The following is a 26167-nucleotide window of genomic DNA, read 5'->3' as shown; positions in this document are numbered from 1 at the left end:
TAGCATCTATGCTATGCTATGAATGTTCAGACTAGTTCCAGGTACTAAAAGGAACCGTTTCAGTCCAGAATCCAAACTTGGGTGTGTTTCAGTCTCTCCGCCCTTGGTGCCGTTGGGCTGCGGACTCGGCGTCACGCTGCTCCTCCTGATCCTCCTCTTTGTCATTTATCACGTCTTTTGGTTGGAGCTGCGGCTAATCTACCGATCCTGGTTTGGCACCGAGGAGCGAGACTCAGGTGAGGATGCAGGTGTAACGTGTCCTCACGTCAGTCTGTCCTGAGCAGGAAGTTGCTGGTTACATCGTCTTCTTCTTCCTGGAAAGATCAACACTGTGTTTGTGTAGGTCGTAAAGACTTTGACGTCTACATTTCGTACACGAGGAACAGCGAGGACGAGTCCTTTGTCCTGTCAACACTTCGGTGCGTTCTGGAAAACCACTTCGGCTACTCTGTGTGTATCTTCGACAGAGACAGTCTGCCAGGAGGGAGTGAGTACTGACGGCACACGCTAACCGCCTGAACCACCGCTAGAGTACTGACGGCACACGCTAACCGCCTGAACCACCGCTAGAGTACTGACGGCACACGCTAACCACCTGAACCACCGCTCGAGTACTGACGGCACACGCTAACCACCTGAACCACCGCTAGAGTACTGACGCACACGCTAACCACCTGAACCACCGCTAGAGTACTGACGGCACACGCTAACCACCTGAACCACCGCTAGAGTACTGACGGCACACGCTAACACCTGAACCACCGCTAGAGTACTGATGGCACACGCTAACCACCTGAACCACCGCTAGAGTACTGACGGCACACGCTAACCACCTGAACACCGCTAGAGTACTGACGGCACACGCTAACCACCTGAACCACCGCTAGAGTACTGACGGCACACGCTAACCACCTGAACCACCGCTAGAGTACTGACGGCACACGCTAACCACTGAACCACCGCTAGAGTACTGACGGCACACGCTAACCACCTGAACCACCGCTAGAGTACTGATGGCACACGCTAACCACCTGAACCACCGCTAGAGTACTGACGGCACACGCTAACCACCTGAACCACCGCTAGTGCTCTGCTCTGACTCCAGAGGAGCCTCACATGAGACTCACCTGACCCTCACCTGAGACTCACCTGACCCTCACCTGTGCCCTCACCTGACCCTCACCTGACCCTCACCTGAGCTTCACCTGTTCCCTCCTCACTGACTCTCACCTGACCCTCACCTTTGCCCTCACCTGACCCTCACCTGACCCTTACCTGACCCTTACCTGACCCTCACCTGAGCCTCACCTGAGACTCACCTGACCCTTACCTGACCCTCACCTGTGCCCTCATCTGACCCTCACCTGAGCTTCACCTGTTCCCTCCTCACCTGACCCTCACCTGACCCTTACCTGACCCTTACCTGACCCTCACCTGAGCCTCACCTGAGACTCACCTGACCCTTACCTGACCCTCACCTGAGCCTCACCTGAGCCTCACCTGACCCTCACCTGACCCTCACCTGAGCCTCACCTGACCCTCACTGACCCTTACCTGACCCTCACCTGACCCTCACCTGACCCTCACCTGACCCTTACCTGACCCTCACCTGAGCCTCACCTGACCCTCACCTGAGCCTCACCTGAGCCTCACCTGACCCTTACCTGACCCTCACCTGACCCTCACCTGACCCTTACCTGACCCTCACCTGACCCTCACCTGACCCTTACCTGACCCTCAACTGACCCTCACCTGAGCCTCACCTGACCCTCACCTTTGCCCTCACCTGACCCTACCTGACCCTCACCTGACCCTCACCTGACCCTCACCTGAGACTCACCTGACCCTTACCTGACCCTCACATGACCCTCACCTGACCCTTACCTGACCCTCACCTGACCCTCACCTGACTCTCACCTTTGCCCTCACCTGACCCTCACCTGACCCTTACCTGACCCTCACCTGAGCCTCACCTGAGCTTCACCTGTGCCCTCCTCACCTGACTCTCACCTGACCCTCACCTTTGCCCTCACCTGAGCTTCACCTGTGCCCTCCTCACCTGACTCTCACCTGAGCCTCACCTTTGCCCTCACCTGACCCTCACCTGACCCTCACCTGACCCTCACCTGACCCTTACCTGACTCTCACCTGACCCTCTCACTTTGCCCTCACCTGACCCTTACCTGACCCTTACCTGACCCTCACCTGAGCCTCACCTGAGCCTCACCTGAGCTTCACCTGTGCCCTCCTCACCCCTCACTCACCTCTACCTCTGTGCTGCTGCAGCTGTCAACGACGACACCTTGACCTTCGTGGCGCGGAGCCGACGCCTCCTGGTGGTCCTGGGTCCAGGTTATGGTTGTCGGGGTTCCCAGGCTCTGCTGGAGCTGAAGGCGGGGATCGACAACATGGCGCTGGGCGGACACCTGCGGGTGATTCTGGTCCAGTACCGCTGCCTCAGAGAGGCAGGGCTGGGTTAAGGAGCTGCGGAGGGCACGGGTGGCCCTGACACTGGTCCGATGGCAGGGGGAGAAGTCCAAGGAGCTGACGTCGAGGTTCTGGAAGCAGCTCAGGGTGGAGCTACCGGTCCACACGCTCAGCAGGAGGGAGGCGGTTCTGATGAGGCTCCACAGTGAGAACAGCACCAGCTCCCAAAGAGGACTCCTCAGCAACACGGTCGAGCTGCCAGAGACTGGAGCAGCGTAGGCCAGCGGAGGACCCCAAACTGGTCCAGAACACAGGCGGACTGGTCTGGCCGTCTGGTCCCAGGGCTCCAGAGGCGGACTGGTCTGGCCCTCTGGTCCCAGGGCTCCAGAAGCGGACTGGTCTGGCCCTCTGGTCCCAGGGCTCCAGAGGCGGACTGGTCTGGCCGTCTGGTCCCAGGGCTCCAGAAGCGGACTGGTCTGGCCGTCTGGTCCCAGGGCTCCAGAGGCGGACTGGTCTGGCCGTCTGGTCCCAGGGCTCCAGAAGCGGACTGGTCTGGCCCTCTGGTCCCAGGGCTCCAGAGGCGGACTGGTCTGGCCGTCTGGTCCCAGGGCTCCAGAAGCGGACTGGTCTGGCCCTCTGGTCCCAGGGCTCCAGAGGCGGACTGGTCTGGCCGTCTGGTCCCAGGGCTCCAGAAGCGGACTGGTCTGGCCCTCTGGTCCCAGGGCTCCAGAAGCGGACTGGTCTGGAGCCCTGGGACCAGAGGGCTCCTGGTCCAGTGATGTCATTACTGGGAATGTCTGAATAAACCGGATTTAACTGGTCAAACCTCTTTATTGAGCTGTGAATCACAATCAGGCCGTTAAACCAGGACGTGCACGAGTGTGGAACACCTGTGGCTCCGCCCTCAGAAGTTCTCCAACTGATCTCGGACCATTTGGAGTCTGGAGGCAGCAGGTTCAGAACGTGGGTCAGAACAGAACTTTCTGGGATGATCAGCATTGCCGGTGCCGCCCCTGGACCCCTGGCGTGCCTGACCCCCCTGGGGGGTCACTACATTCTGTGAGGTGATGTCAACAACAGGTATGTTGGGCTTAGGGGTCAGAGGTCATGTGTTCCTGGGGTCGTTGCACCTCCGTGACATCAGCAACAGGCCCCCGGGGGCAACATCTGCGGCTCTCTGGAGGCAGCAAACAGGACCCCGAGAACCTCAACTAGTGATTCTGTCGGTGGACGTCCCCGTTGCCGTGGATACCGCCCGGCGCTCGGTAACGGCGAGTTAGGGCTAGGGTTCCGAACAGGAGGAGCCCTTTGATTCTAGGCAGCATGACTCAGCAGAACAGGTCGGTTCTGGACCCTGTGGACCCCCAACAGGACCACCGGGCTAGCCTGGTGCTAGCATTGCTGGTCTTCCCTGTGGACCCCCAACAGGACCACCGGGCTAGCCTGGTGCTAGCATTGCTGGTCTTCCCTGCGGACCCCCAACAGGACCACCGGGCTAGCCTGGTGCTAGCATTGCTGGTCTTCCCTGTGGACCCCCAACAGGATCACCGGGCTAGCCTGGTGCTAGCATTGCTGGTCTTCCCTGTGGACCCCCAACAGGATCACCGGGCTAGCCTGGTGCTAGCATTGCTGGTCTTCCCTGTGGACCCCCAACAGGACCACCGGGCTAGCCTGGTGCTAGCATTGCTGGTCTTCCCTGTGGACCCCCAACAGGACCACCGGGCTAGCCTGGTGCTAGCATTGCTGGTCTTCCCTGTGGTTTCCCACAGATGACACTAGGTGACATTTTGTGTTGCATAAATCTGCTTTAGTCTTCTAAGGAGGAGCAGCAGAAACCTGATCTTCAGCTTCCAGGAACCAAAGAAAAACCAGAACCAGTTCGAGTGCAGCTCATTATGTGGCGGAGTCAAGCTGTCACGGTTCTGCGAGAAGCCGGTGTTGAGGTTGTTCTCCCAGATTGGGTTTCAGGCCTCCTTAATGACCTGGACACTAACAGCCTGAGACCCAGAGAAGACCTCCTTTCACATTCCTGCCTCAGCCAGGACGTCCAATCTGTTGGACATCTGCAGCTGGTCCACCATGTCATTAGAGACAGACCAGGTCCAGTCTGTCACTGACACCACGGCACCACCTCAGGGGAGCCCGTGCATGTGAGGAACCCCCGAGAGACACCAACGTCCTCCACAGTTACCTGAGGAGGGCGGAGGAGGCGGAGCAGCCGGCCCCCTTTTGTTCCTGAGAGCCGAGGATGGTCGGACTGGTTTGACTGGAAAACTGAGGAGAAATCAGCCTGGTAGCCCTAACCTGGTAACCCTAACCTGGTAGCCCAACCTGGTAACCCTAACCTAGTAACCCTAACCTGGTAGCCCAACCTGGTAACCCTAACCCGTATAGCAGACACATCTGGAGGGCAGCAGGTGAGGAGGTGATGATGACCAGGATGAAGCTCCGCTGGGGGAGATCAGGACCTGGAGTCACTGGGCCGGTGAAGAGCAGTGGCGTTCGCCCGCTCAAGCCAATACGCCCCCGTCCCGATCAATACGCCCCCGTTACGATCAATACGCCCCCGTTAAGATCAATACGTCCCCGTTACGATCAATACGTCCCCGTTACGATCAATACGCCCCCGTTAAGATCAATACGTCCCCGTCCCGATCAATACGCCCCCGTTACGATCAATACGCCCCCGTTACGATCAATACGCCCCCGTTAAGATCAATACGCCCCCGTTACGATCAATACGCCCCCGTTAAGATCAATACGTCCCCGTTACGATCAATACGTCCCCGTTACGATCAATACGTCCCCGTTAAGATCAATACGTCCCCGTCCCGATCAATACGCCCCCATTACGATCAATACGCCCCCGTTATGATCAATACGTCCCCGTTACGATCAATACGCCCCCGTCCCGATCAATACGCCCCCGTTACGATCAATACGCCCCCGTTACGATCAATACGCCCCCGTTACGATCAATACGTCCCCGTTACGATCAATACATGGACTTAACAAATACGTAGGAAAGTAACAGCAAGTCTGCGTGATAGCGGCTAATCTAAACTAATCTAGTGGAGCTAATCTAAACTAATCTAGCGGAGCTAATCTAATCTAGTGGAGCTAATCTAAACTAATCTAGTGGAGCTAATCTAATCTAGCGGAGCTAATCTAAACTAATCTAGCGGAGCTAATCTAATCTAGTGGAGCTAATCTAAACTAATCTAGTGGAGCTAATCTAATCTAGCGGAGCTAATCTAATCTAGTGGAGCTAATCTAAACTAATCTAGCGGAGCTAATCTAATCTAGTGGAGCTAATCTAATCTAGTGGAGCTAATCTAAACTAATCTAGCGGAGCTAATCTAATCTAGTGGAGCTAATCTAAACTAATCTAGTGGAGCTAATCTAATCTAGCGGAGCTAATCTAATCTAGTGGAGCTAATCTAAACTAATCTAGCGGAGCTAATCTAATCTAGCGGAGCTAATCTAAACTAATCTAGTGGAGCTAATCTAAACTAATCTAGTGGAGCTAATCTAATCTAGCGGAGCTAATCTAAACTAATCTAGCGGAGCTAATCTAAACTAATCTAGCGGAGCTAATCTAATCTAGTGGAGCTAATCTAAACTAATCTAGTGGAGCTAATCTAATCTAGCGGAGCTAATCTAATCTAGTGGAGCTAATCTAAACTAATCTAGCGGAGCTAATCTAATCTAGCGGAGCTAATCTAAACTAATCTAGCGGAGCTAATCTAAACTAATCTAGCGGAGCTAACGTGCTCCTCTGGACCGGAACCATCCTCCCTGATCCCAACGTGAGGAACCGTTGATGCGCCTTCAAGAGCCGCCGAGGCCTTCACCCTGAAAATGTGCACGTGTGGGGCAGCTCCAACCAATGATGAACTCAGCTGGTGGTCACATGACCCGACTTTACCTGAACGGTCAAAAGTGACTTAATGTTTGTTTATGATGTTTTTGTGAAAATGATCAGTTAGAATCTTTGTTTGGATGTGAAGTAAATAAAGATCAACGTGTTTCATACTGAGGGCGTTGATCAATGTGGGTCACCTGACCGACCAGACGGATGGGGTCACCTGACCGACCAGTCAGACAGTTAGATGGGGTCACCTGACCGACCAGACGGATGGGGTCACCTGACCGACCAGTCAGACAGTTAGATGGGGTCACCTGACCGACCAGACGGATGGGGTCACCTGACCGACCAGTCAGACAGTTAGATGGGGTCACCTGACCGACCAGTCAGACAGTTAGATGGGGTCACCTGACCGACCAGTCAGACAGTTAGATGGGGTCACCTGACCGACCAGTCAGACAGTTAGTTGGGGTCACCTGACCGACCAGTCAGACAGTTAGTTGGGGTCACCTGACCGACCAGTCAGACAGTTAGATGGGGTCACCTGACCGACCAGTCAGACAGTTAGATGGAGTCACCTGACCGACCAGTCAGACAGTTGGATGGTTCAGTGAAGCTCTTTATTCTTCGGTTTTAGAAATAAACACGTCTCACAATGTTCAAGGCTGCTAAACATCAACATCCACAAGAAGGTCTACTGGTTCTGGTCTACTGGTTCTGGTCTACTGGTTCTGGTGGAATGGTTCTGGTCTAATGGTTCTGGTCTATTGTCAGCATCCAACCAGTGCAGCGTCCAGTTTGAGCGGACCTGGAGATGGTTCTGTGGAGAGTCCAGGGTTGAGAAGACCACCGCCTGGTCCTGATGGACACTATGGTCCATGTCTGGGGACCCAGGTGAAGCTCCATCTCCCGTCAGGGTTGTTCCTGATGAAGGCCTGACCCTGAGGGAAGCTGTGGGTCCTGATGCTGCTGGAGGGGCTGAGACACATGCTGAACACCACATCAGCTGGGGGGTCAGCTGGAGTCCAGCATCTACCTGAAGGCCTCCCTGGACCTGCACATCTCTGCTGCTTGTTCCTCACAAGACTTGAGGAAGGGCTGGGGGACACCAGCACGTCTTCAGCCGGCGGACTGCTGTGGTTCCCGTCTGGTGACGACCTGCTCGGGGACGAGTGGTTGCCGGCTGCAGGTCCTGAAGACCAAGAGCAAGCTGGTCTGGCTGTAGGCCACCTAAAGTCAGGTTCTTCTGGTGGACTCTGGAAGGCAGTGGATAGCAAGGAGGGCCTGGTCATGTCTTTAGAGTCCTCATACAGGCTGGACGGTCCAGACGGTTCTTGTCCCAGGTCAGGACAAGGACCTGAAGACACGCAACCGTTTGCAAGACTGTTGTGATGTGTTGATGTTCTGCTGGAGTCTTTAGAGGACCAGGACCAGGAGCTGGTGGGCGAGGGATCGACGGCGCCAACATCCTTCAGACCCAGCATTCGGAGAACCCAGCGATCTAAATTTGGTTCTGGCGGGGACTCGGACTCGGAGGAGAACTCTGCTGTGATGTTTCTGCAGACTCTCTTGCTGATCTGAGGAGGCCAGGGGCTGTTCTGGAGAGGTCCTTCATCTGGACCTGCAAGGTTCCTCTTCAGCTGCCTGGGCAGGCCCCCCCTCCCATCACCACTGACTTTCTTTGAGGACAAAGGCAACAGAGGACATCTCAGGCTGGGTTTATGAGGTTCCTGAACTTTGGTTCATGGTGGACGTGTACCTGAGCCTGGAGGTTCCTCACAAATGAGGAGTTGAGGAATTCTCTGAGCTTCTGGTTCTCCTCCTGCAGCTGAAACAGTTCTTCTTCCCTCTGCAGCAGGATGTCCTGAAGCTGATGAGAACAGGTCCAGTTAGACCAGCAGAACCCAGCTGCTCCAATCAGAACCTCCTGCAGGACCAAACCAACCTGTTTGTTCCTCTGGAGGTGAGGACCAAGCTGCTGTGACCACATCTGGCCAGCAGAGGGAGACAGGGGGCGGCAGGAGGACTCTGTCAGACAGGTGCACCGCCAGGTGAGACAACTCTGGCTCTAATCCGATTATCCTGACCTGGATTATTGATCTCTACTGGACCTCAGCTGACCAGGTCAGTATTGATGAGGAAACGGAAGTCAGTTCACCTGGAGCCTCACCGCAGTACTCTGCACGCGCAGGTGGGGGCGCTGCTCCGAGGTCGCACATGTCGGGATCAGCCGAAACCTAGAGTTCCATGAGGGGGGGGGGGCAGGGGAGATAGGGAGGGAGGGGGGCATAGAGAGGGGGGGAATAGAGAGGGGGAGAGGAGAGGTGGGTGGGGGGGAGGGGGGGGGGCATAGAGAGGGGGGGAATAGAGTGGGGGAGAGGAGAGGTGGGTGGGGGGGAGGGAGGGGGGCATAGAGAGGGGGGGGAATAGAGAGGGGGAGAGGAGAGGAGAGGGGGGAGGGGGGGGGGCATAGAGAGGGGGGGGGGGGGGCATAGAGAGGGGGGGAATAGAGAGGGGGAGAGGAGAGGGGGGGGGGGGGGGGGGGGGCATAGAGAGGGGGGGAATAGAGTGGGGGAGAGGAGAGGTGGGGGGGGAGAGGGGAGAGGGAGGGGGGCATAGAGTGGAGGAGAGGTGGGGGGGGAGAGGGGAGAGGGAGGGGGGATAAAGTGGGAATGTTGATATGGTGATGATCAACATTCGAGCTTCCCAAACATTCGGCGTTGCCATGGCAACCTCTGTTGTCCAGACAACCTTCTGTTCCAATGTGTCACTGGAAGATCCAGTAAATGATGCGATGCAGGTGAAGGTGCGACCTTCCTGACCGTGGTCTCGCGCCCCCACCTGCTCAGAACCCACCTGTCCCTCGTGCGGACCGCATCACATATTAGAGTTCGACACGCGCCAGGTGAGCAGCACACCTGGCGCTCAACACACCTTCATACCTGAAATCTTTGACCTTAGGGCGAATGTCGCGATGACCGGAAGTGAGGTCACGTGGACTGCTGTCCACGCGGACACCTTTAAGGGTCGCGAGGGTTAGAAACGGTTGTCAAAATGATGAAGCACGTCACGGACAGGAAAGAGCCGCGAGTTTCGCCTCTTACCTTCAGATAGCGCGTCCACCTGAACTCGGAGAGACCAGCTCCTGCACGCGCTGCCCTGCTCCTGCACGCGCTGCCACCACCGCGCGACGAAGAGTTGCTGCAGACGCACGTGAGTACGGAACGATCTGAAGAGACGTGGTGAAGAGCAGAGACTGCACGAGACTGAAGAGCGGACAGGTGTGTGTGTGTGTGTGTGTGTGCGCGCGCGCGCGCGTGTGTGACGGAGAGGGAGGGAGTCCAATCAGATGCACGAACGGAGCCGATGACGTTGCTTTAGATCCTTTAACAGAATCCAGCACGAGGGCAGGACACAGAATTTAGTCACGTGATAATGGTCAGCGTCACCATGGAAACACGACACTGTTTTATGAAAATTTGTAGCTCAGGTAGTTAATGAGCAGCAATAATGAAGAATCGGTTCCTTAAAGGATGTGACGGAGACTCACTCATTCATTCATTCATTCATCTTGGACACAACTGAACTCTGGACTGGGGGGGGCACCAGCTGGGGGGGGGGCACCAGCCCCCCCTTCTACGGAGGATCCTGGGACCCTTCCAGGATGGGGGGGGGGGGGGCAGGTTCCACTTTTCCTGCAGAGATCAAAGCCAACCAAGACCTTTGATGTTATCGCCGTTTTATGAAACTCTCCTTCAGGACTTGTTTTGCTCCCAGACTCTGGGGGGGGGCGGCGGGGGGGGGGGGGGGGGGGGGCAGGGGGGGGGCAACAAGGACTCCAGGACTTCCAGAACGGAGCAAAAAACCCACAAAACCGGTTTTTCCTTTTGCTCCGAGCAGTTGAGGAGTGACGGAGAATTCAAGTTCTAAACTCTTTATTAAAAACATCAAAGACAACAAATTCTGGATCTAAAATCTCTGTGAAAACAAACAAAATTCCTCAACATGTTCCTGTATTCACACATTTTACTGTCTGTTGCCGAGCAACCTGACAAACTGGGGTTAGCATTGGGCTAATATTGGCTAATCTGGGGCCGTAGGCTCCAGCTGAATGGGTGGGAATTATGGGATGTCTGAGGGCTCCAGCTGAGTGGGTGGGAAATATGGGATGTCTGAGGGCTCCAGCTGAGTGGGTGGGAATTATGGGATGTCTGAGGGCTCCAAGTGAAGGGAGAAGATCGTTCTCTGGGGAGAACCTGAAGGAGTTAAAGCCTCCTGGGGGAGAAGCCCATCCTGCAGATAGCCCCCCTGCTGGGACCTTAATGGCAGAGGGAGGGGCCACAAGCTGTGTCGGGGACACACACACACACACACACACACACACACACACACACACACACGATCAGTATACCTACAGTCACAGGGTCTTTAATTCATGTCTGCAGGAGGGTTAGGGTTAACTGGTTAATGCACACACACACACACACACGAGAGGGTGTGTGTGTGTGTGTGAGGGTGTGTGAGGGTGTGTGTGTGTGAGAAAGAGAGAGTGTGTGGGTGTGTGAGGGTGTGTGGAGAGAGAGAGTGGGTGTGTGTGAGAGGGGGTGTGTGTGGAGAAAGAGAGAGTGGTGTGTGGTGTGTGTGTGTGAGAGAGAGAGTGTGTGTGTGTGTGTGAGAGAGAGGGTGTGTGTGTGAGGGTGTGTGAGAGAGAGAGTGTGTGTGTGTGTGTGTGTGTGTGAGAGTGTGTGTGTGGTGTGAGGGTGTGTGTGTGTGGTGTGGTGTGTGTGAGAGGTGATCTTTTACATTTTACATATGTGATTTGTGGTCAATATTTAAAATTTAAACTTAGTTTTTATTTAAAATTTTAGTTGTGACCTTTTGTTTGCTCATGAATTTTTTCAGCTTCTGCTTGATAGTTTAAATAATCTTAACTAATTTAATATGAATTAATCTAAAATAATCTAATTTTAACTAATCTAATTTTAACTAGTCTAATCTTAACTAATTTAATCTTAACTAATCTAGTCTAAGACAGTTTGTGGGTGATTTTTCTTCCACTTTTTTGATCATTTTCACCCTGTTTTGATTTTTATTGATTATTGATTTTTTTTCCTCTGAATCTTTCGCCCTAATTTTGAAATTAACCAGCATCAACAGATTAAGGAGAAATTAGTGATCGGTTCCCTGGTTTTGGATCCTAAAGATCTAAATAACAGCTGGTAGATCCACAAACTAACGAACTTTGGATCTTTTGATGGAGAGATGACTACCTGTCGTAGTCAGGTGATCTTCTGAGGTCGTGTTGGATCACCTGATGATCCTGGTTCTGACCATGATCCTGGTTCTGACCATGATCCTGGATCTGACCATGATCCTGGTTCTGACCATGATCCTGGTTCTGACCAGGTCATCAGTTGTGTCCGTGACCGAGGCGTCGACCGTTGACCTGATTTACCTGATGAAGAGTTGGATGCTCTTCACGTCGGACGTTTCCTGTGTTTTCCTAAATGAGTTTAATGACATTAACGAGTATTTTAACACATTGCTGAACGATGACATCATCACAGTGCTGTAAGAGGATCGTGGGATTACACCTGATGACTGACAGCTACAGCATGCTAATGACATGTTAGCAGCAGCACAGAGGTGTGTCAGGTGTTCCTGAACAGCCTGCAACCCTCTGTGCTCACCTGCATGACGTCAGCAGCATCCTGCTTTGTGATTGGCTGAGTGGGGGAGGGGGGGCAGAGCGACAAGCGAAGCTTTAATAATGTTGTTGTTGTTGCACAAAGAATTCAGGTGTGTGCGTGTGTGAGTGCGCCTGCACGTGTGCGTGCATGTGCATACGTGTGCGTGCATGTGCGTGCGTGCGTGGTTCATCTATCTTTGGACATTTTCTGTTACATCTGAAAACTTGCTGTAAGTCTACATAAAGTTTTTAGAAAAAAACAAAACAAACGCGCCAACCAGCGGAAGTGACATCAGCGTGACGCGCCCATGGGTCGCTTTCAAAATAAAACAATGCTCGAGATAAACAAACCCGTTTATCTGGAGACTTTGTGTGCTTATATTTGATGAATGGACCCTAACAAGACAGTTGTGCTACACAATGAGACACACACAGACACACTCACACACACTGACACACACACACTCACACACACTCACACACAGACACACACTGACACACACACACTCACACACAGACACACACTGACACACTCACACACAGACACACAGACACTCACACACTGACACACACAGACACACATACACACTGACACACATACACACTGACACAGACACACTCACAGACACACAGACACACACACTCACACACAGACACACACAGACACACTCACACACACTGACACACATACACACTGACACACACTGACACACACACACACACTCACACACAGACACACACTGACACACTCACTCACACACAGACACACTCACAGACACACAGACACACTCACACACACTCACACACAGACACACACTCACACACAGACACACTCACAGACACTCACACACTGACACACACACACACACAGACACACTCACACACAGACACCACTGACACACTCACTCACACACACACACAGACACACTCACACACAGACACACACTGACACACTCACTCACACACAGACACACACTCACACACAGACACACACTGACACACACACACTGACACACTCACAGACACTCACACACAGACACACAGTGACACACACACACTGACACACTCACAGACACTCACACACAGACACACTCACACACACTCACACAGACACACACACACACACACACACACTGACAGACAGACAACACTGAACATGGCTGCTGATAAGGAGCTGACCTATGATAAGGAGCTGACCTATGATGAGGAGCTGACCTATGATGAGGAGCTGACCTATGATAAGGAGCTGACCTATGATGAGGAGCTGACCTATGATGAGGAGCTGACCTATGATAAGGAGCTGACCTATGATGAGGAGCTGACCTATGATGAGGAGCTGACCTATGATAAGGAGCTGACCTATGATGAGGAGCTGACCTATGATGAGGAGCTGACCTATGATAAGGAGCTGACCTATGATGAGGAGCTGATAAGGAGCTGATCAGGAGCTGACCTATGATAAGGAGCTGACCTATGATGAGGAGCTGACCTATGATAAGGAGCCGACCTATGATGAGGAGCTGACCTATGATGAGGAGCTGACCTATGATAAGGAGCTGACCTATGATGAGGAGCTGATAAGGAGCTGATCAGGAGCTGACCTATGATAAGGAGCTGACCTATGATGAGGAGCTGACCTATGATGAGGAGCTGACCTATGATGAGGAGCTGACCTATGATGAGGAGCTGACCTATGATAAGGAGCTGACCTATGATAAGGAGCTGACCTATGATCAGGAGCTGACCTATGATGAGGAGCTGACCTATGATAAGGAGCTGACCTATGATGAGGAGCTGACCTATGATCAGGAGCTGACCTATGATAAGGAGCTGACCTATGATGAGGAGCTGACCTATGATCAGGAGCTGACCTATGATAAGGAGCTGACCTATGATAAGGAGCTGACCTATGATAAGGAGCTGACCTATGATGAGGAGCTGACCTATGATAAGGAGCTGACCTATGATAAGGAGCTGATAAGGAGCTGACCTATGATGAGGAGCTGACCTGAGGAGCTGACCTATGATGAGGAGCTGACCTATGATGAGGAGCTGACCTATGATGAGGAGCTGACCTATGATAAGGAGCTGATAAGGAGCTGACCTATGATGAGGAGCTGACCTATGATGAGGAGCTGACCTATGATAAGGAGCTGATGAGGAGCTGACCTATGATAAGGAGCTGATAAGGAGCTGACCTATGATAAGGAGCCGACCTATGATGAGGAGCTGACCTATGATAAGGAGCTGACCTATGATAAGGAGCTGACCTATGATCAGGAGCTGACCTATGATGAGGAGCTGACCTATGATGAGGAGCTGACCTATGATGAGGAGCTGACCTATGATGAGGAGCTGACCTATGATGAGGAGCTGACCTATGATCAGGAGCTGACCTATGATAAGGAGCTGACCTATGATAAGGAGCTGACCTATGATGAGGAGCTGACCTATGATCAGGAGCTGACCTATGATGAGGAGCTGACCTATGATAAGGAGCTGACCTATGATAAGGAGCTGATAAGGAGCTGACCTATGATGAGGAGCTGACCTGAGGAGCTGACCTATGATGAGGAGCTGACCTATGATGAGGAGCTGACCTATGATGAGGAGCTGACCTGAGGAGCTACCTATGATGAGGAGCTGACCTATGATGAGGAGCTGACCTATGATGAGGAGCTGACCTATGATGAGGAGCTGACCTATGATAAGGAGCTGATAAGGAGCTGACCTATGATGAGGAGCTGACCTATGATGAGGAGCTGACCTATGATAAGGAGCTGACCTATGATGAGGAGCTGACCTATGATAAGGAGCTGACCTATGATGAGGAGCTGACCTATGATGAGGAGCTGACCTATGATAAGGAGCTGACCTATGATGAGGAGCTGACCTATGATGAGGAGCTGACCTATGATAAGGAGCTGACCTATGATAGGAGCTGACCTATGATAAGGAGCTGACCTATGATGAGGAGCTGATAAGGAGCTGACCTATGATGAGGAGCTGACCTGAGGAGCTGACCTATGATGAGGAGCTGACCTATGATGAGGAGCTGACCTATGATGAGGAGCTGACCTGAGGAGCTGACCTATGATGAGGAGCTGACCTATGATGAGGAGCTGACCTATGATGAGGAGCTGACCTATGATGAGGAGCTGACCTATGATAAGGAGCTGATAAGGAGCTGACCTATGATGAGGAGCTGACCTATGATGAGGAGCTGACCTATGATGAGGAGCTGACCTATGATAAGGAGCTGACCTATGATGAGGAGCTGACCTATGATAAGGAGCTGATGATGAGAGCTGACCTATGATAAGGAGCTGATAAGGAGCTGACCTATGATAAGGAGCCGACCTATGATGAGGAGCTGACCTATGATAAGGAGCTGACCTATGATAAGGAGCTGACCTATGATCAGGAGCTGACCTATGATGAGGAGCTGACCTATGATAAGGAGCTGACCTATGATAAGGAGCTGACCTATGATGAGGAGCTGACCTATGATCAGGAGCTGACCTATGATAAGGAGCTGACTATGATAAGGAGCTGACCTATGATGAGGAGCTGACCTATGATCAGGAGCTGACCTATGATGAGGAGCTGACCTATGATAAGGAGCTGACCTATGATAAGGAGCTGATAAGGAGCTGACCTATGATGAGGAGCTGACCTGAGGAGCTGACCTATGATGAGGAGCTGACCTATGATGAGGAGCTGACCTATGATGAGGAGCTGACCTGAGGAGCTGACCTATGATGAGGAGCTGACCTATGATGAGGAGCTGACCTATGATGAGGAGCTGACCTATGATAAGGAGCTGATAAGGAGCTGACCTATGATGAGGAGCTGACCTATGATGAGGAGCTGACCTATGATGAGGAGCTGACCTATGATAAGGAGCTGACCTATGATGAGGAGCTGACCTATGATAAGGAGCTGACCTATGATGAGGAGCTGACCTATGATGAGGAGCTGACCTATGATAAGGAGCTGACCTATGATGAGGAGCTGACCTATGATCAGGAGCTGACCTATGATAAGGAGCTGACCTATGATAAGGAGCTGACTATGATAAGGAGCTGACCTATGATGAGGAGCTGACCTATGATGAGGAGCCGACCTATGAACCACCTGATATCCGGAAGTTTCTCCCTGGCAACGAGCTCAAAGCTGCTCAGTGACAGAAGCGATAAAAATGCTCTAAAAGCAACGTTTTCATCATTGCTGCTGTGTGCCACATGTGTCGTATCACAGTTTTACATCTTTATTTTGTTTTACAGATATTTATTTGTCAAGACCAACAGCCGAGTTCCAAATCAAGATTCAAGATTCAAGATTCAAGATTTAAGATTTAAGATGTACTTTATTTACTTTATTCGTCCTCGTGGGGAAATTGAACTGTAGCAGCCTAACATGGATTAATATAACTGTAGTTTGTATTTACAAAGTATAGAAATAGAATAAATAAATACAAATAAGATTAGAATGTTATAGCATTATAAGCATATATATTCTATATTATTATATTATTTTTAATTTCTGTATATAATGTTCCTCAGAGCAGCGAGGCTGCAGGAGTCTGTTAGCATCCTTAGCTTAGCCTGCTCCCCAGCACACCACAGCAGATGGTGCTAGCCATGACAGGCTGCTAGAACATCTGGAGCATCCTGCTGCAAACTCTGAAGGACCCGAGTCTCCTGAGGAAGGAGTCTGCTCATGGCCCCTCGGACTGACCCGGTTAACCCTGACCCGGTTAACCCTGACCCGGTTAACCCTGACCCGGTTAACCCTGACCCGGTTAACCCTGCTGACATCACTCTTACTTTGAAGGGGCCGGAGGGCGGTGTTTCCGGTGGTTGTGTTTGTGCTGCTCCTTCCTCGGCTACTCGGTTCTGGTCACTTTGGTTCGGCTCAGCAGCAGGAAACCCAGCCAGCGCGGAGCGAACATGACGGCCCCTGCTCCCTCCGGTCGGACCGGTTCCGCCGGCAGCCTCGGGAACAGCCCGACCGCGGCCGCCGGCAGGATGCCGTTCGGCGCCGCGCCCGAGCTGGACTTCAGGTCGGCGGCCCGCATGGAGGACCTGAACCGGCTCATTCAGGAGTTTAGCAAGCACGACCAGCGGGAGTACGACGACCAGCGGGCCCTGGAGATCCACACCGCCAAGGACTTCATCTTCTCCATGCTGGGTGAGACAAACACTGATCCGACACTGATGCTGCCACGGCTGGACCCGGTTGTGGCCACGGCTGGACCCGGTTGTGGCCACAGTGGTACTGCAGGGTCACAGCAGCTGCACCATCGGTTCTGAGGAGAGGCTCCTCTGGTCTGCACGGTCCTGGTGAAGATGAGGAAACAGTTCAGTCCAGCTTTATTCCCACAACATCTGTTCGGGTCAGGGGTTAGGGTTCTGGTTCTGGTTCAGGGGTTCGGGTTCTGGTTCAGGTCTCATCTGTGCTTGACATAAAAGATTCTGAAACCTGGAGGGGGGCCAAGGGGGCCGTCCTGGTGGGTGGATGGTGAAGGCCAGAGGGAGACACATCACATACAATAATAACAGAGGCTAAAGCTCGAACTGAGGAGGTCAGAGGTCAACAGGTCACAGAGGTCAGCAGGTCACAGAGGTCAGCAGGTCAAGGTGCAACTATGGGGTTGACATGATGATGATGATGAAGGTGTTCATGGATAACTGAAGGCTCGTCAACATGATAAATCACATCTGTCATTTGAAGCTGATCCTTGTTGAGTAGGTTAAACTTGACCAAGTTAATGGCGTCTTGTTGTAGCAGGTAACTAGCAGGTGCTTAATGCTACCCACAGCAAGTACCCCCCCCCCGCTAGTTTGTGAGGGGCCATTTTAGACGTGTGGACTTTGATAGGATGTCGCAGCATCTTGAGTTTTTGGAGCCAGAAATACGGAGATTTGGATGAGAGGGCGGAGCTCCAGGAGGCTCATAGTTAATGAGCGGCGGCGGGGCGGGGCACAGGTGAAGCCACTCCCACCGCAGTAAAGCGGTCCAGATGCTGGAAAAAAGAGGAGTCAGTGAAGCGTCTGTGGTAAAGAGCGTCAGTGGGCGGAGGAGGCGGCCATGACACCAGTCACACACCTGAAAGGTTGTCAGTCGTTAACGCTCAACAACTCGTTAACGCTCAACAACTCGTTATTTCAGAAGGGATGAAAAAGGAAAACTGTCTCAGATCTCCTTTTTATGCGTGCGCTCTTGGGTTAGTAGGGGTTAGGTTAGGGGTTAGTAGGGGTCAGGGTTAGTAGGGGTTAGGTTAGGGGTTAGTTAGTAGGGGTCAGGGTTAGTAGGGGTCAGGGTTAGTCTAGGGGTTAGTAGGGGTTAGGTTAGGGTTAGTAGGGGTTAGGGTTAGTAGGGGTTAGGTTAGGGGTTAGTAGGGGTCAGGGTTAGTAGGGGTCAGGGTTAGTAGGGGTTAGGTTAGGGTTAGTAGGGGTCAGGGTTAGTAGGGGTCAGGGTTAGTAGGGGTTAGTCTAGGGGTTAGTAGGGGTTAGGTTAGGGTTAGTAGGGGTCAGGGTTAGTAGGGGTCAGGGTTAGTAGGGGTCAGGGTTAGTAGGGGTTAGTCTAGGGGTTAGTAGGGGTTAGGTTAGGGTAGTAGGGGTCAGGGTTAGTAGGGGTTAGGGTTAGTAGGGGTTAGGTTAGGGTTAGTAGGGGTTAGAGTTAGTCAGGGTTAGTAGGGGTTAGGTTAGGGTTAGTAGGGGTTAGGGTTAGTCAGGGTTAGTAGGGGTTAGGTTAGGGTTAGTAGGGGTCAGGGTTAGTAGGGGTTAGGGTTAGTCAGGGTTAGTAGGGGTTAGGGCCTCGGCCTTTGAACGTCGGTCACTCATCATCTTTTTTCTTCCAGGGATGGTTCAGAAATTGGACCAAAAGCTCCCGGTGGCCAACGAGTATCTCCTCCTGTCGGGGGGTGTCCGGGAGGGGGTGGTGGATATGGACTTGGATGAGCTGAGTGTCTATGCCCGCGGCACAGACTACGACATGGATTTCACTCTTCTGGTCCCAGCACTCAAACTTCACGATCGGAACCAGCCGGTGACTCTGGACATGAGGCACTCGTCCCTGGGCCACTCGTGGCTCAGTCTCCGGCTCTTTGATGAAGGAACCATCAACAAGTGGAAGGACTGCTGCACCATCGTTGACCATATCAACGGCACCACCAACTACTTTTTCTCTCCAACACTAGTCGCTGACTGGTTTCATCAGTCCATCTCGCTGGTGCTGCTGGAGGTTCAGAAGAAGCCCCAGAGAGGGATGCCCCGGGTGGAGAAGGTGGAAAAGAACGGCACCGTCATCTCCGTCATCCTGGGTGTGGGGAGCAGCCGGATGCTCTATGACATCGTCCCGGTGGTGTCCTTCAAAGGCTGGCCGGCCGTAGCTCAGAGCTGGCTGATGGAGAACCACTTCTGGGATGGCAAGATCACCGAGGAGGAGGTGATCAGCGGCTTCTACCTTGTCCCAGCATGTTCCTTTAAAGGTCGCAGGGAGAACGAATGGCGCCTGTCATTTGCCCGGAGCGAGGTGCAGCTGAAGAAGTGCATCTCCTCCAGCCTGATGGGGGCGTACCAGGCCTGCAAGGCCATCATCATCAAGCTGCTGTCCCGCCCCAGAGCCATCAGCCCCTACCACCTCCGCAGCATCATGCTGTGGGCATGTGACCGCCTCCCCGCCAATTACCTGGGCCAGGAGGACTTCTCCTCCCACTTCCTGCTGGGTCTCATTGACGACCTGCAGCACTGCCTCGTCAACAAGATGTGTCCGAATTACTTCATTCCTCAGTGCAACATGCTGGAGCACCTGTCCGACGAGACCGCCATGCTGCACGCCCGCAAGCTGTCCTCGGTGCGCTCTGACCCCGCCGAGCACCTCCGCACCACCATCGAGCACGCCAAGGCTGCCAACCGGCTGACGGTGGACCTGCAGTGGAGGGGCAGCGCCACCACCCTGCTGTCGCCACAGTCCGACGCCGGCGGCGACAGCCAGCCCGACGACAGGCTGGCCAAGAAGCTTCAGCAGCTGGTCACGGAGAACCCTGGAAAGTCCATCTCAGTCTTCATCAATCCAGACGACGTGACGCGGCCACACTTCCGCATCGATGACAAGTTCTTCTGAGAAGCTGCCGCGCCCCCGTCTTCTGTTGTCTCGCCGTCCGGACCGTTCTGTTCCTGTCGCAGAGTCACGTGGTTGTCCTTGTGCCTCACTTTTTAACCAGAACTTTCTCCTCTTGCTCTGACTTTGAGCCCTGTATTTTCACCCGCTGGTTGCCTTCCAGACTAGTGATGTCACTGATTCCGTTACCATAGCAACGACCCATCTATCAAAGAAAGAAGATGTACGTGATGGTGACAGCCCAGAAACGGCGTCGACCAAAACGGCCCAAACTCACTGCAAGGCTGTCGTTCTGCTGAGCAGCGGCGCTACTAGCATAGGGCGCTACTAGCATAGGGCGCTACTAGCATAGCAGAACAAACGTAGCATCAACCTGAGGAGCAGAAGACAAAAGACTGATGGTGACTGTTGAAGCCATGATGATTGGGGACTACTTTGGTCTGGTTTTGCACAGAGTATCAAATATAGCATTTTTCTGGTTGTATCATGACTTCCTGATCTAACGTTGACACCGAGGGGAGAGCTGGAGAGAGCTGGAGAGAGCTGGAGAGAGCTGGAGAGAGCTGGGGAGAGCTGGAGAGAGCTGGAGAGAGCTGGAGAGAGCTGGAGAGAGCTGGAGAGAGCTGGGAGAGAGCTGGGAGAGAGCTGGGAAGAGCTGGAGAGAGCTGGAGAGAGCTGGGAGAGAGCTGGTGAGAGCTGGAGAGAGCTGGAGAGAGCTGGGAGAGCTGGGAGAGCTGGAGAGAGCTGGAGAGAGCTGGGAGAGCTGGGGAGAGCTGAGAGAGCTGGAGAGAGCTGGAGAGAGCTGGAGAGAGCTGGAGAGAGCTGGAGAAGATGGAGAGAGCTGGGAGAGAGCTGGAGAGAGCTGGAGAGAGCTGGGGAGAGCTGGGGAGAGATGGAGAGAGCTGGGGAGAGATGGAGAGAGATGGGGAGAGCTGGAGAGAGCTGAGAGAGGCTGGGAGAGCTGGGAGAGAGCTGGAGAGAGCTGGGAGAGAGCTGGAGAGAGCTGGAGAGAGCTGGAGAGAGCTGGGGAGAAGCTGGGAGAGATGGGGAGAGCTGGGGAGAGATGGAGAGAGATGGGGAGAGCTGGAGAGAGCTGGAGAGAGCTTGGAGAGAGCTGGGGAGAGCTGGGAGAGCTGGGGAGAGCTGGAGAGAGATTGGAGAGGCTGGGAGAGCTGAGAGAGCTGGGGAGAGCTGGGGAGAGCTGGGGAAGAGCTGGAGAGAGCTGGAGAGAGATGGGGAGAGCTGGGAGAGCTGGAGAGAGCTGGGGAGAGCTGGAGAGAGCTGGAGAGAGCTGGGAGCTGGAGAGAGATGGAGAGAGCTGAGAGAGATGGGGAGAGCTGGGGAGAGCTGGAGAGAGCTGGAGAGAGCTGGAGAGAGCTGGAGAGAGAGCTGGGGAGAGCTGGGAGAGCTGGGGAGAGCTGGAGAGAGATGGAGAGAGCTGGGGAGAGCTGGAGAGAGCTGGGAGAGCTGGGGAGAGATGGGGAGAGCTGGAGAAGCTGGAGAGAGATGGGGAGAGCTGGGGAGAGCTGGAGAGAGCTGGGGAGAGCTGGAGAGAGCTGGAGAGAGCGGGAGAGCTGGAGAGAGATGGAGAGAGCTGGGGAGAGCTGGGGAGAGATGGAGAGAGCTGGGAGAGAGCTGGAGAGAGCTGGGAGAGAGCTGTGGAGAGCTGGGAGAGAGCTGGGAGAGAGCTGGAGAGAGCTGGGGAGAGCTGGAGAGAGCTGGAGAGAGCTGGGGAGAGCTGAGAGAGATGGGGAGAGCTGGAGAGAGCTGGAGAGAGCTGGGGAGAGATGGGGAGAGTGGAGAGAGCTGGGTAGAGCTGGGGAGAGATGGGGAGAGCTGGAGAGACTGGAGAGAGATGGGAGAGAGCTGGGGAGAGATGGGGAGAGCTGGGAGGCTGGAGAGAGCTGGAGAGAGATGGGAGAGAGCTGGGAGAGAGCTGGGAGAGAGCTGGAGAGAGCTGGGAGAGAGCTGGAGAGAGCTGGAGAGAGCTGGGGAGAGCTGGAGAGAGCTGGAGAGAGCTGGGAGAGCTGGAGAGAGCTGGAGAGAGCTGGAGAGAGCTGGGGAGAGATGGGGAGAGCTGGAGAGAGCTGGAGAGAGCTGGGGAGAGATGGAGAGAGCTGGGAGAGCTGGGAGAGCTGAGAGAGCTGGGAGAGAGCTGGAGAGATGGGGAGAGATGGGGAGAGCTGGAGAGAGCTGGGAGAGAGCTGGGAGAGAGCTGGAGAGAGCTGGGGAGAGATGGAGAGAGCTGGAGGAGCGGGGAGAGCTGAGAGAGCTGGAGAGAGCTGGGGAGAGATGGAGAGAGCTGGGGAGAGATGGAGAGAGCTGGAGAGAGCTGGAGAGAGCTGGAGAGAGCTGGGGAGAGCGTTGCTGGAGCCTCAAAACCAGCCAGTTGGGCCAGAGTTGGATCTACATGGTTCCTGTTGTACCGGCACACTTTAACATCCTGTGAGCACGACAGAATATGGCAGATGTTCAACCTTCATGAAGATGTTCAACCTTCATGAACATGTTCAACCTTCATGAAGATGTTCAACGTTCATGAAGATATTCATCACCTTCTAAGCTGCTGATGTTTGTTTGTTCTGAAGTTAGAAGCAGCAGAAATGTTCTTCTCCTTAACATCTAAACTTGAGCAGGAGAAATGTCCACGTTAAATGTCCATCACCTGTTCAGGAGGAACATTAAACGCTGACTTTGGTCCATCCTGGACCTCTAAAGGTCTTTTGTAAGATCCTGCTCACATAACATGAAAGCTAAGAAGCAAATATGTTCTAATGCTAATTTGATTAGTTGCTCCATCAAAAGGATGTTTTTAATTGTCCTTAAAGCTCAAATGTAAATACGAGATGAATAATCCAAAAGTCCTGAAACCCCCCAAAGCTCGTTTACGCGGTGCTGGAGGCTTCGGGATCCTCTGGGCTGGTTCTACCACCTCCAGATGTGGACCTGAGGCTGCAGAACATCCTGTGGTAGAACCTCATCTGTGAGCTGCCCTGTCTGCTTTTAGTTGTGAGTCCAGTGTCGTCACACACGCATGTGCACGTGTAGCAACAGGCCAGTTCACACTGACGACACACACTCGTGTTTCACTGTTCAGTGTGTGATCGTATGATCAGAGGAGACTGGACTCCTTTTGGTACCTGCTGTGTTAGCCCCTCCCCCTGCTGGTGTTACCCCTCCCCCTGCTGGCGTTAGCCCCGCCCCTGCGGGTGTTACCCCTCCCCATGTTGGTGTTAACCCCTCCTCCTGTTGGTGTTAACCCCTCCCCTGCCAGTGTTAACCCCTCCCCCTGCTGGTGTTAACCCCTCCCCTTGTTGGTTTAGCCCCCACCACTTGTTGGTTTAGCCCCTTCCCTTGTTGGTTTAGCCCCCACCACCTGTTGGTTTAGTCCCTCCCACTTGTTGGTTTAGCTCCTCCCACATGTTGGTTTAGCCCCTCCCCTTGTTGGTTTAGCCCCCACCACCTGCTGGTTTAGCCCCTCCCCCTGCTGGTTTAGCCCCTCCCGTCTGTTGGTTTAGCCCCTCTCACCTGTTGGTTTAGCCCCCACCACCTGATGGTTTAGCCCCTCCCCATGTTGGCCTAGCCCCTCCCCCTGTTGGCCTAGCCCCTCCCACCTCATTCGTGTGACCTCCCAGTTGTTTCTGTGTCTTCTTCACTGATCACAGGTCAGACTGATCAACAGCTCGGACCGGAGAGGCTTGAAGTCATTTTATTTTGTCATTTTATTTTTTTATTTGTATATATTTCATATTTTACTGTCACTAATTAAAGGATCACATGATTTTCACGTGTCAATTAAAGATGGATGATGTTTCCTCATTTGAATCTCACTGTGAAGCTCCTCCTGGTCCTGGTAGTTCTGGTAGTGGAATAAGAGCAACTTTCTTTTCTGACTCCACCAGCCACTGGAGCACAAGGGAGTCCTCAGAACCTGACACCACCGGGCCCACAAGGTGCCCACCAGGCCTCCAAACCTGCTGCTACCGGCTGGTCCTTCATCAAATCCTCTAAAATAGCCTGAGACAGAAGAATGGGTCACGAAACGGAACACCGCGGTCATCCCAGATGTTGCAGGGCTTTCTGAGAAGCTCGGGGGGGGTTCAACAGGAAGCATTAGCAACATTGTGAGGACCAGAGAACCAACGGGTTTTCAGGAAACCTGATGGATTTGGGATCAAGTGGAGGTTGTGATCCTGTTGGCTGAGCTGTGAGGAAGCACCAGTCACGAGCAGTTAGCTGTATGCTAGCTGACATAAAAAGTGATGCATTCAAATGGTTCTTTTAATGCTTCAATACTTCAAATAATACTTCAAGCAGAACTGGTCATCAACATCTAATGTTAATGGTAATGGACCTTCTGAACCAACGCTTTACGCCCCAATCCAAGGAACGTTCTATCCCATTGCAGGGCCCCCCCATGTGAGCATCTGGTGGTTGGCACCTTGCTCGGGGGTCCCTGGGCAGTGCTCTGAAGGTGTGGTGCGACCAGAACACCTCCTCGAATCCAGAATATCCAGCTTTGATGTTTGTGTTTGTTTTAAAGATGCACTTTAATAAGAAGAATCAGAATCAGAATCAGAAGCAGGTTTATTGCCATTGTTCATGTAATACACAGTATTACACAAACTAGGAATTTGTCTTGGTGAGACGCTGCGACGTTCAACATAAAGAAGACCACACTAGAATAAGATAAATAAAATAAAAATAAGACATAAGACATATATACAGTATATAGACATATATACAGTATATAATAAGATCCATTGTAAACATTTTAAGGATAAGGATCAACTGTATTGATCCCACATTGGGGAAATTTATGGTTTAATTCATTCGTTAAACCACAAATAAATTATTTATAGAAACAATTCATGTTACATAAGAATTACATTTATGTCAGTGACATCATTTCCTGCCATCTATCTATCTATCTATCTATCTATCTATCTATCTATCTATCTATCTATCTATCCATCCATCCATCCATCCATCCATCCATCCAGGAGACATCAGGCCATATATGTTCTATAGAATAAAGCAACATGTATGGATGCACTGTGGCTCCTCCCCTTATTCATCATCATTCCACCTTAAAAAAAACGCCAGTGATGACGTCACGCAAACCGCAATGGAGAGAAGGCGAGAGCAGCCTGCAGATGGAGGGTAGGGGGTAGGCGTGGCTCAACGGTTGAGCCACGCCTACCCCCAGGGTGAGGCGCGCACGAGGAAAAGTAGCGCCAGAGAGTAGCGCCACCTTGGGCAATAAAGAGGGAAGTGCGTCTTTGATATTTACTTGTGCTATTTTTCCAATATTTGTGAGACAGAGAAGGAAGGAACACTATTTTATTACTTTAATGGAGGTTAAGCAACAGCCAGCATCTGGAGTTTCGCCATTATTGATCAAAATGAAATAAAGGATAAGGATAAAAGACTTTATTGATCCCACATCGGGGAAATTGCACGTTACAGCGGTAGCCCGTGGTGTACAATACAGAAAAGTACTAAAAGAAAAAAGAAAAATAAAAATAAAAGACTCTTATGTACATTGCTATGTACATTGTACAGTATATACAGAAATTAAAAATCTTTGTTTTATTTACTTGTACTTGAAATATCAGCTAGTATTTTTTTCTTCTGCAATATTTTGATGCAACAGCAAGCTGAAAGTGCTGTTCTGAAAAAGAGCTGCATCAGTAGGAGAATATAGACGATATTATATCTACGATACCTCTCGTTTGCCCTCTACACTGTCGTGTGACACGTCGCTCCTCAGAAGTGCAACGTTCATTTTTAGCACCAACTCCACCGAAATGACCTTAATATGAAAACAATGAATTCATGCTTTCACTGTCGCCCAAAAAGAGACGTCAGGTCACATGATGAAGAAGTGGTGTGGGCACAGTTCAGGATTTCAGGATCAGGAAAATGTCCTGTTTAAGATGCATAGTTCAGGGAGGTGCTGTTTTGAGATATGGAGACGTTGTATCTCTGTTTTCAAGCTTTCCTTTTTTTACGTCTCAATGACGGTGGCATAGTTCCAGCTACATTTAGCTTAG

General features: G+C 52.4%; 3 protein-coding genes and 2 long non-coding RNA genes across 5 annotated transcripts in view; 3 read left to right on the top strand and 2 right to left on the bottom strand.

The window, feature by feature from the left end:
* The window catches only part of LOC130534441 (interleukin-1 receptor accessory protein-like), a 13417-nt gene extending 6955 nt beyond the window's left edge, over nucleotides 1-6462 (top strand). Inside the window, 4 exon segments of the mRNA XM_057048513.1 lie at nucleotides 93-236; nucleotides 344-487; nucleotides 2287-2459; nucleotides 2461-6462. Coding sequence (XP_056904493.1) covers nucleotides 93-236; nucleotides 344-487; nucleotides 2287-2459; nucleotides 2461-2706 — 707 coding nt within the window. The 3' untranslated portion in view covers nucleotides 2707-6462.
* LOC130534470 (uncharacterized) lies at nucleotides 1934-2211 on the bottom strand. The gene is made up of 3 exons (XR_008952905.1): nucleotides 2195-2211; nucleotides 2105-2137; nucleotides 1934-2033 (listed from the first exon to the last, which is right to left on the bottom strand). It is a non-coding gene; the product is annotated as an uncharacterized LOC130534470 (long non-coding RNA).
* Nucleotides 6463-6893: 431 nt separating the features above from the next.
* On the bottom strand, nucleotides 6894-17251 carry gmnc (geminin coiled-coil domain containing). The gene is made up of 5 exons (XM_057048540.1): nucleotides 16814-17251; nucleotides 8454-8532; nucleotides 8241-8323; nucleotides 8055-8165; nucleotides 6894-7974 (listed from the first exon to the last, which is right to left on the bottom strand). Exons 2-5 carry the CDS (start codon nucleotides 8512-8514, stop codon nucleotides 7165-7167), a joined length of 1065 nt encoding a protein of 354 aa, XP_056904520.1. The 5' UTR covers nucleotides 8515-8532; nucleotides 16814-17251; the 3' UTR covers nucleotides 6894-7164.
* Nucleotides 16937-20743, top strand: LOC130534445 (nucleotidyltransferase MB21D2). The gene is made up of 2 exons (XM_057048529.1): nucleotides 16937-17177; nucleotides 18850-20743. Exons 1-2 carry the CDS (start codon nucleotides 16937-16939, stop codon nucleotides 20112-20114), a joined length of 1506 nt encoding a protein of 501 aa, XP_056904509.1. The 3' UTR covers nucleotides 20115-20743.
* Nucleotides 20744-21528: 785 nt separating this feature from the next.
* On the top strand, nucleotides 21529-23930 carry LOC130534466 (uncharacterized). The gene is made up of 2 exons (XR_008952900.1): nucleotides 21529-21769; nucleotides 22748-23930. It is a non-coding gene; the product is annotated as an uncharacterized LOC130534466 (long non-coding RNA).
* The last annotated feature ends 2237 nt before the right edge of the window (nucleotides 23931-26167 follow it).

The sequence above is a fragment of the Takifugu flavidus genome, chromosome 12 (genome assembly GCF_003711565.1).
Source record: "Takifugu flavidus isolate HTHZ2018 chromosome 12, ASM371156v2, whole genome shotgun sequence".
Lineage (NCBI taxonomy): Eukaryota > Metazoa > Chordata > Actinopteri > Tetraodontiformes > Tetraodontidae > Takifugu > Takifugu flavidus.
Note: the sequence above shows the minus strand (reverse complement) of the source record. Positions and strands in the feature narration are given on the sequence as shown.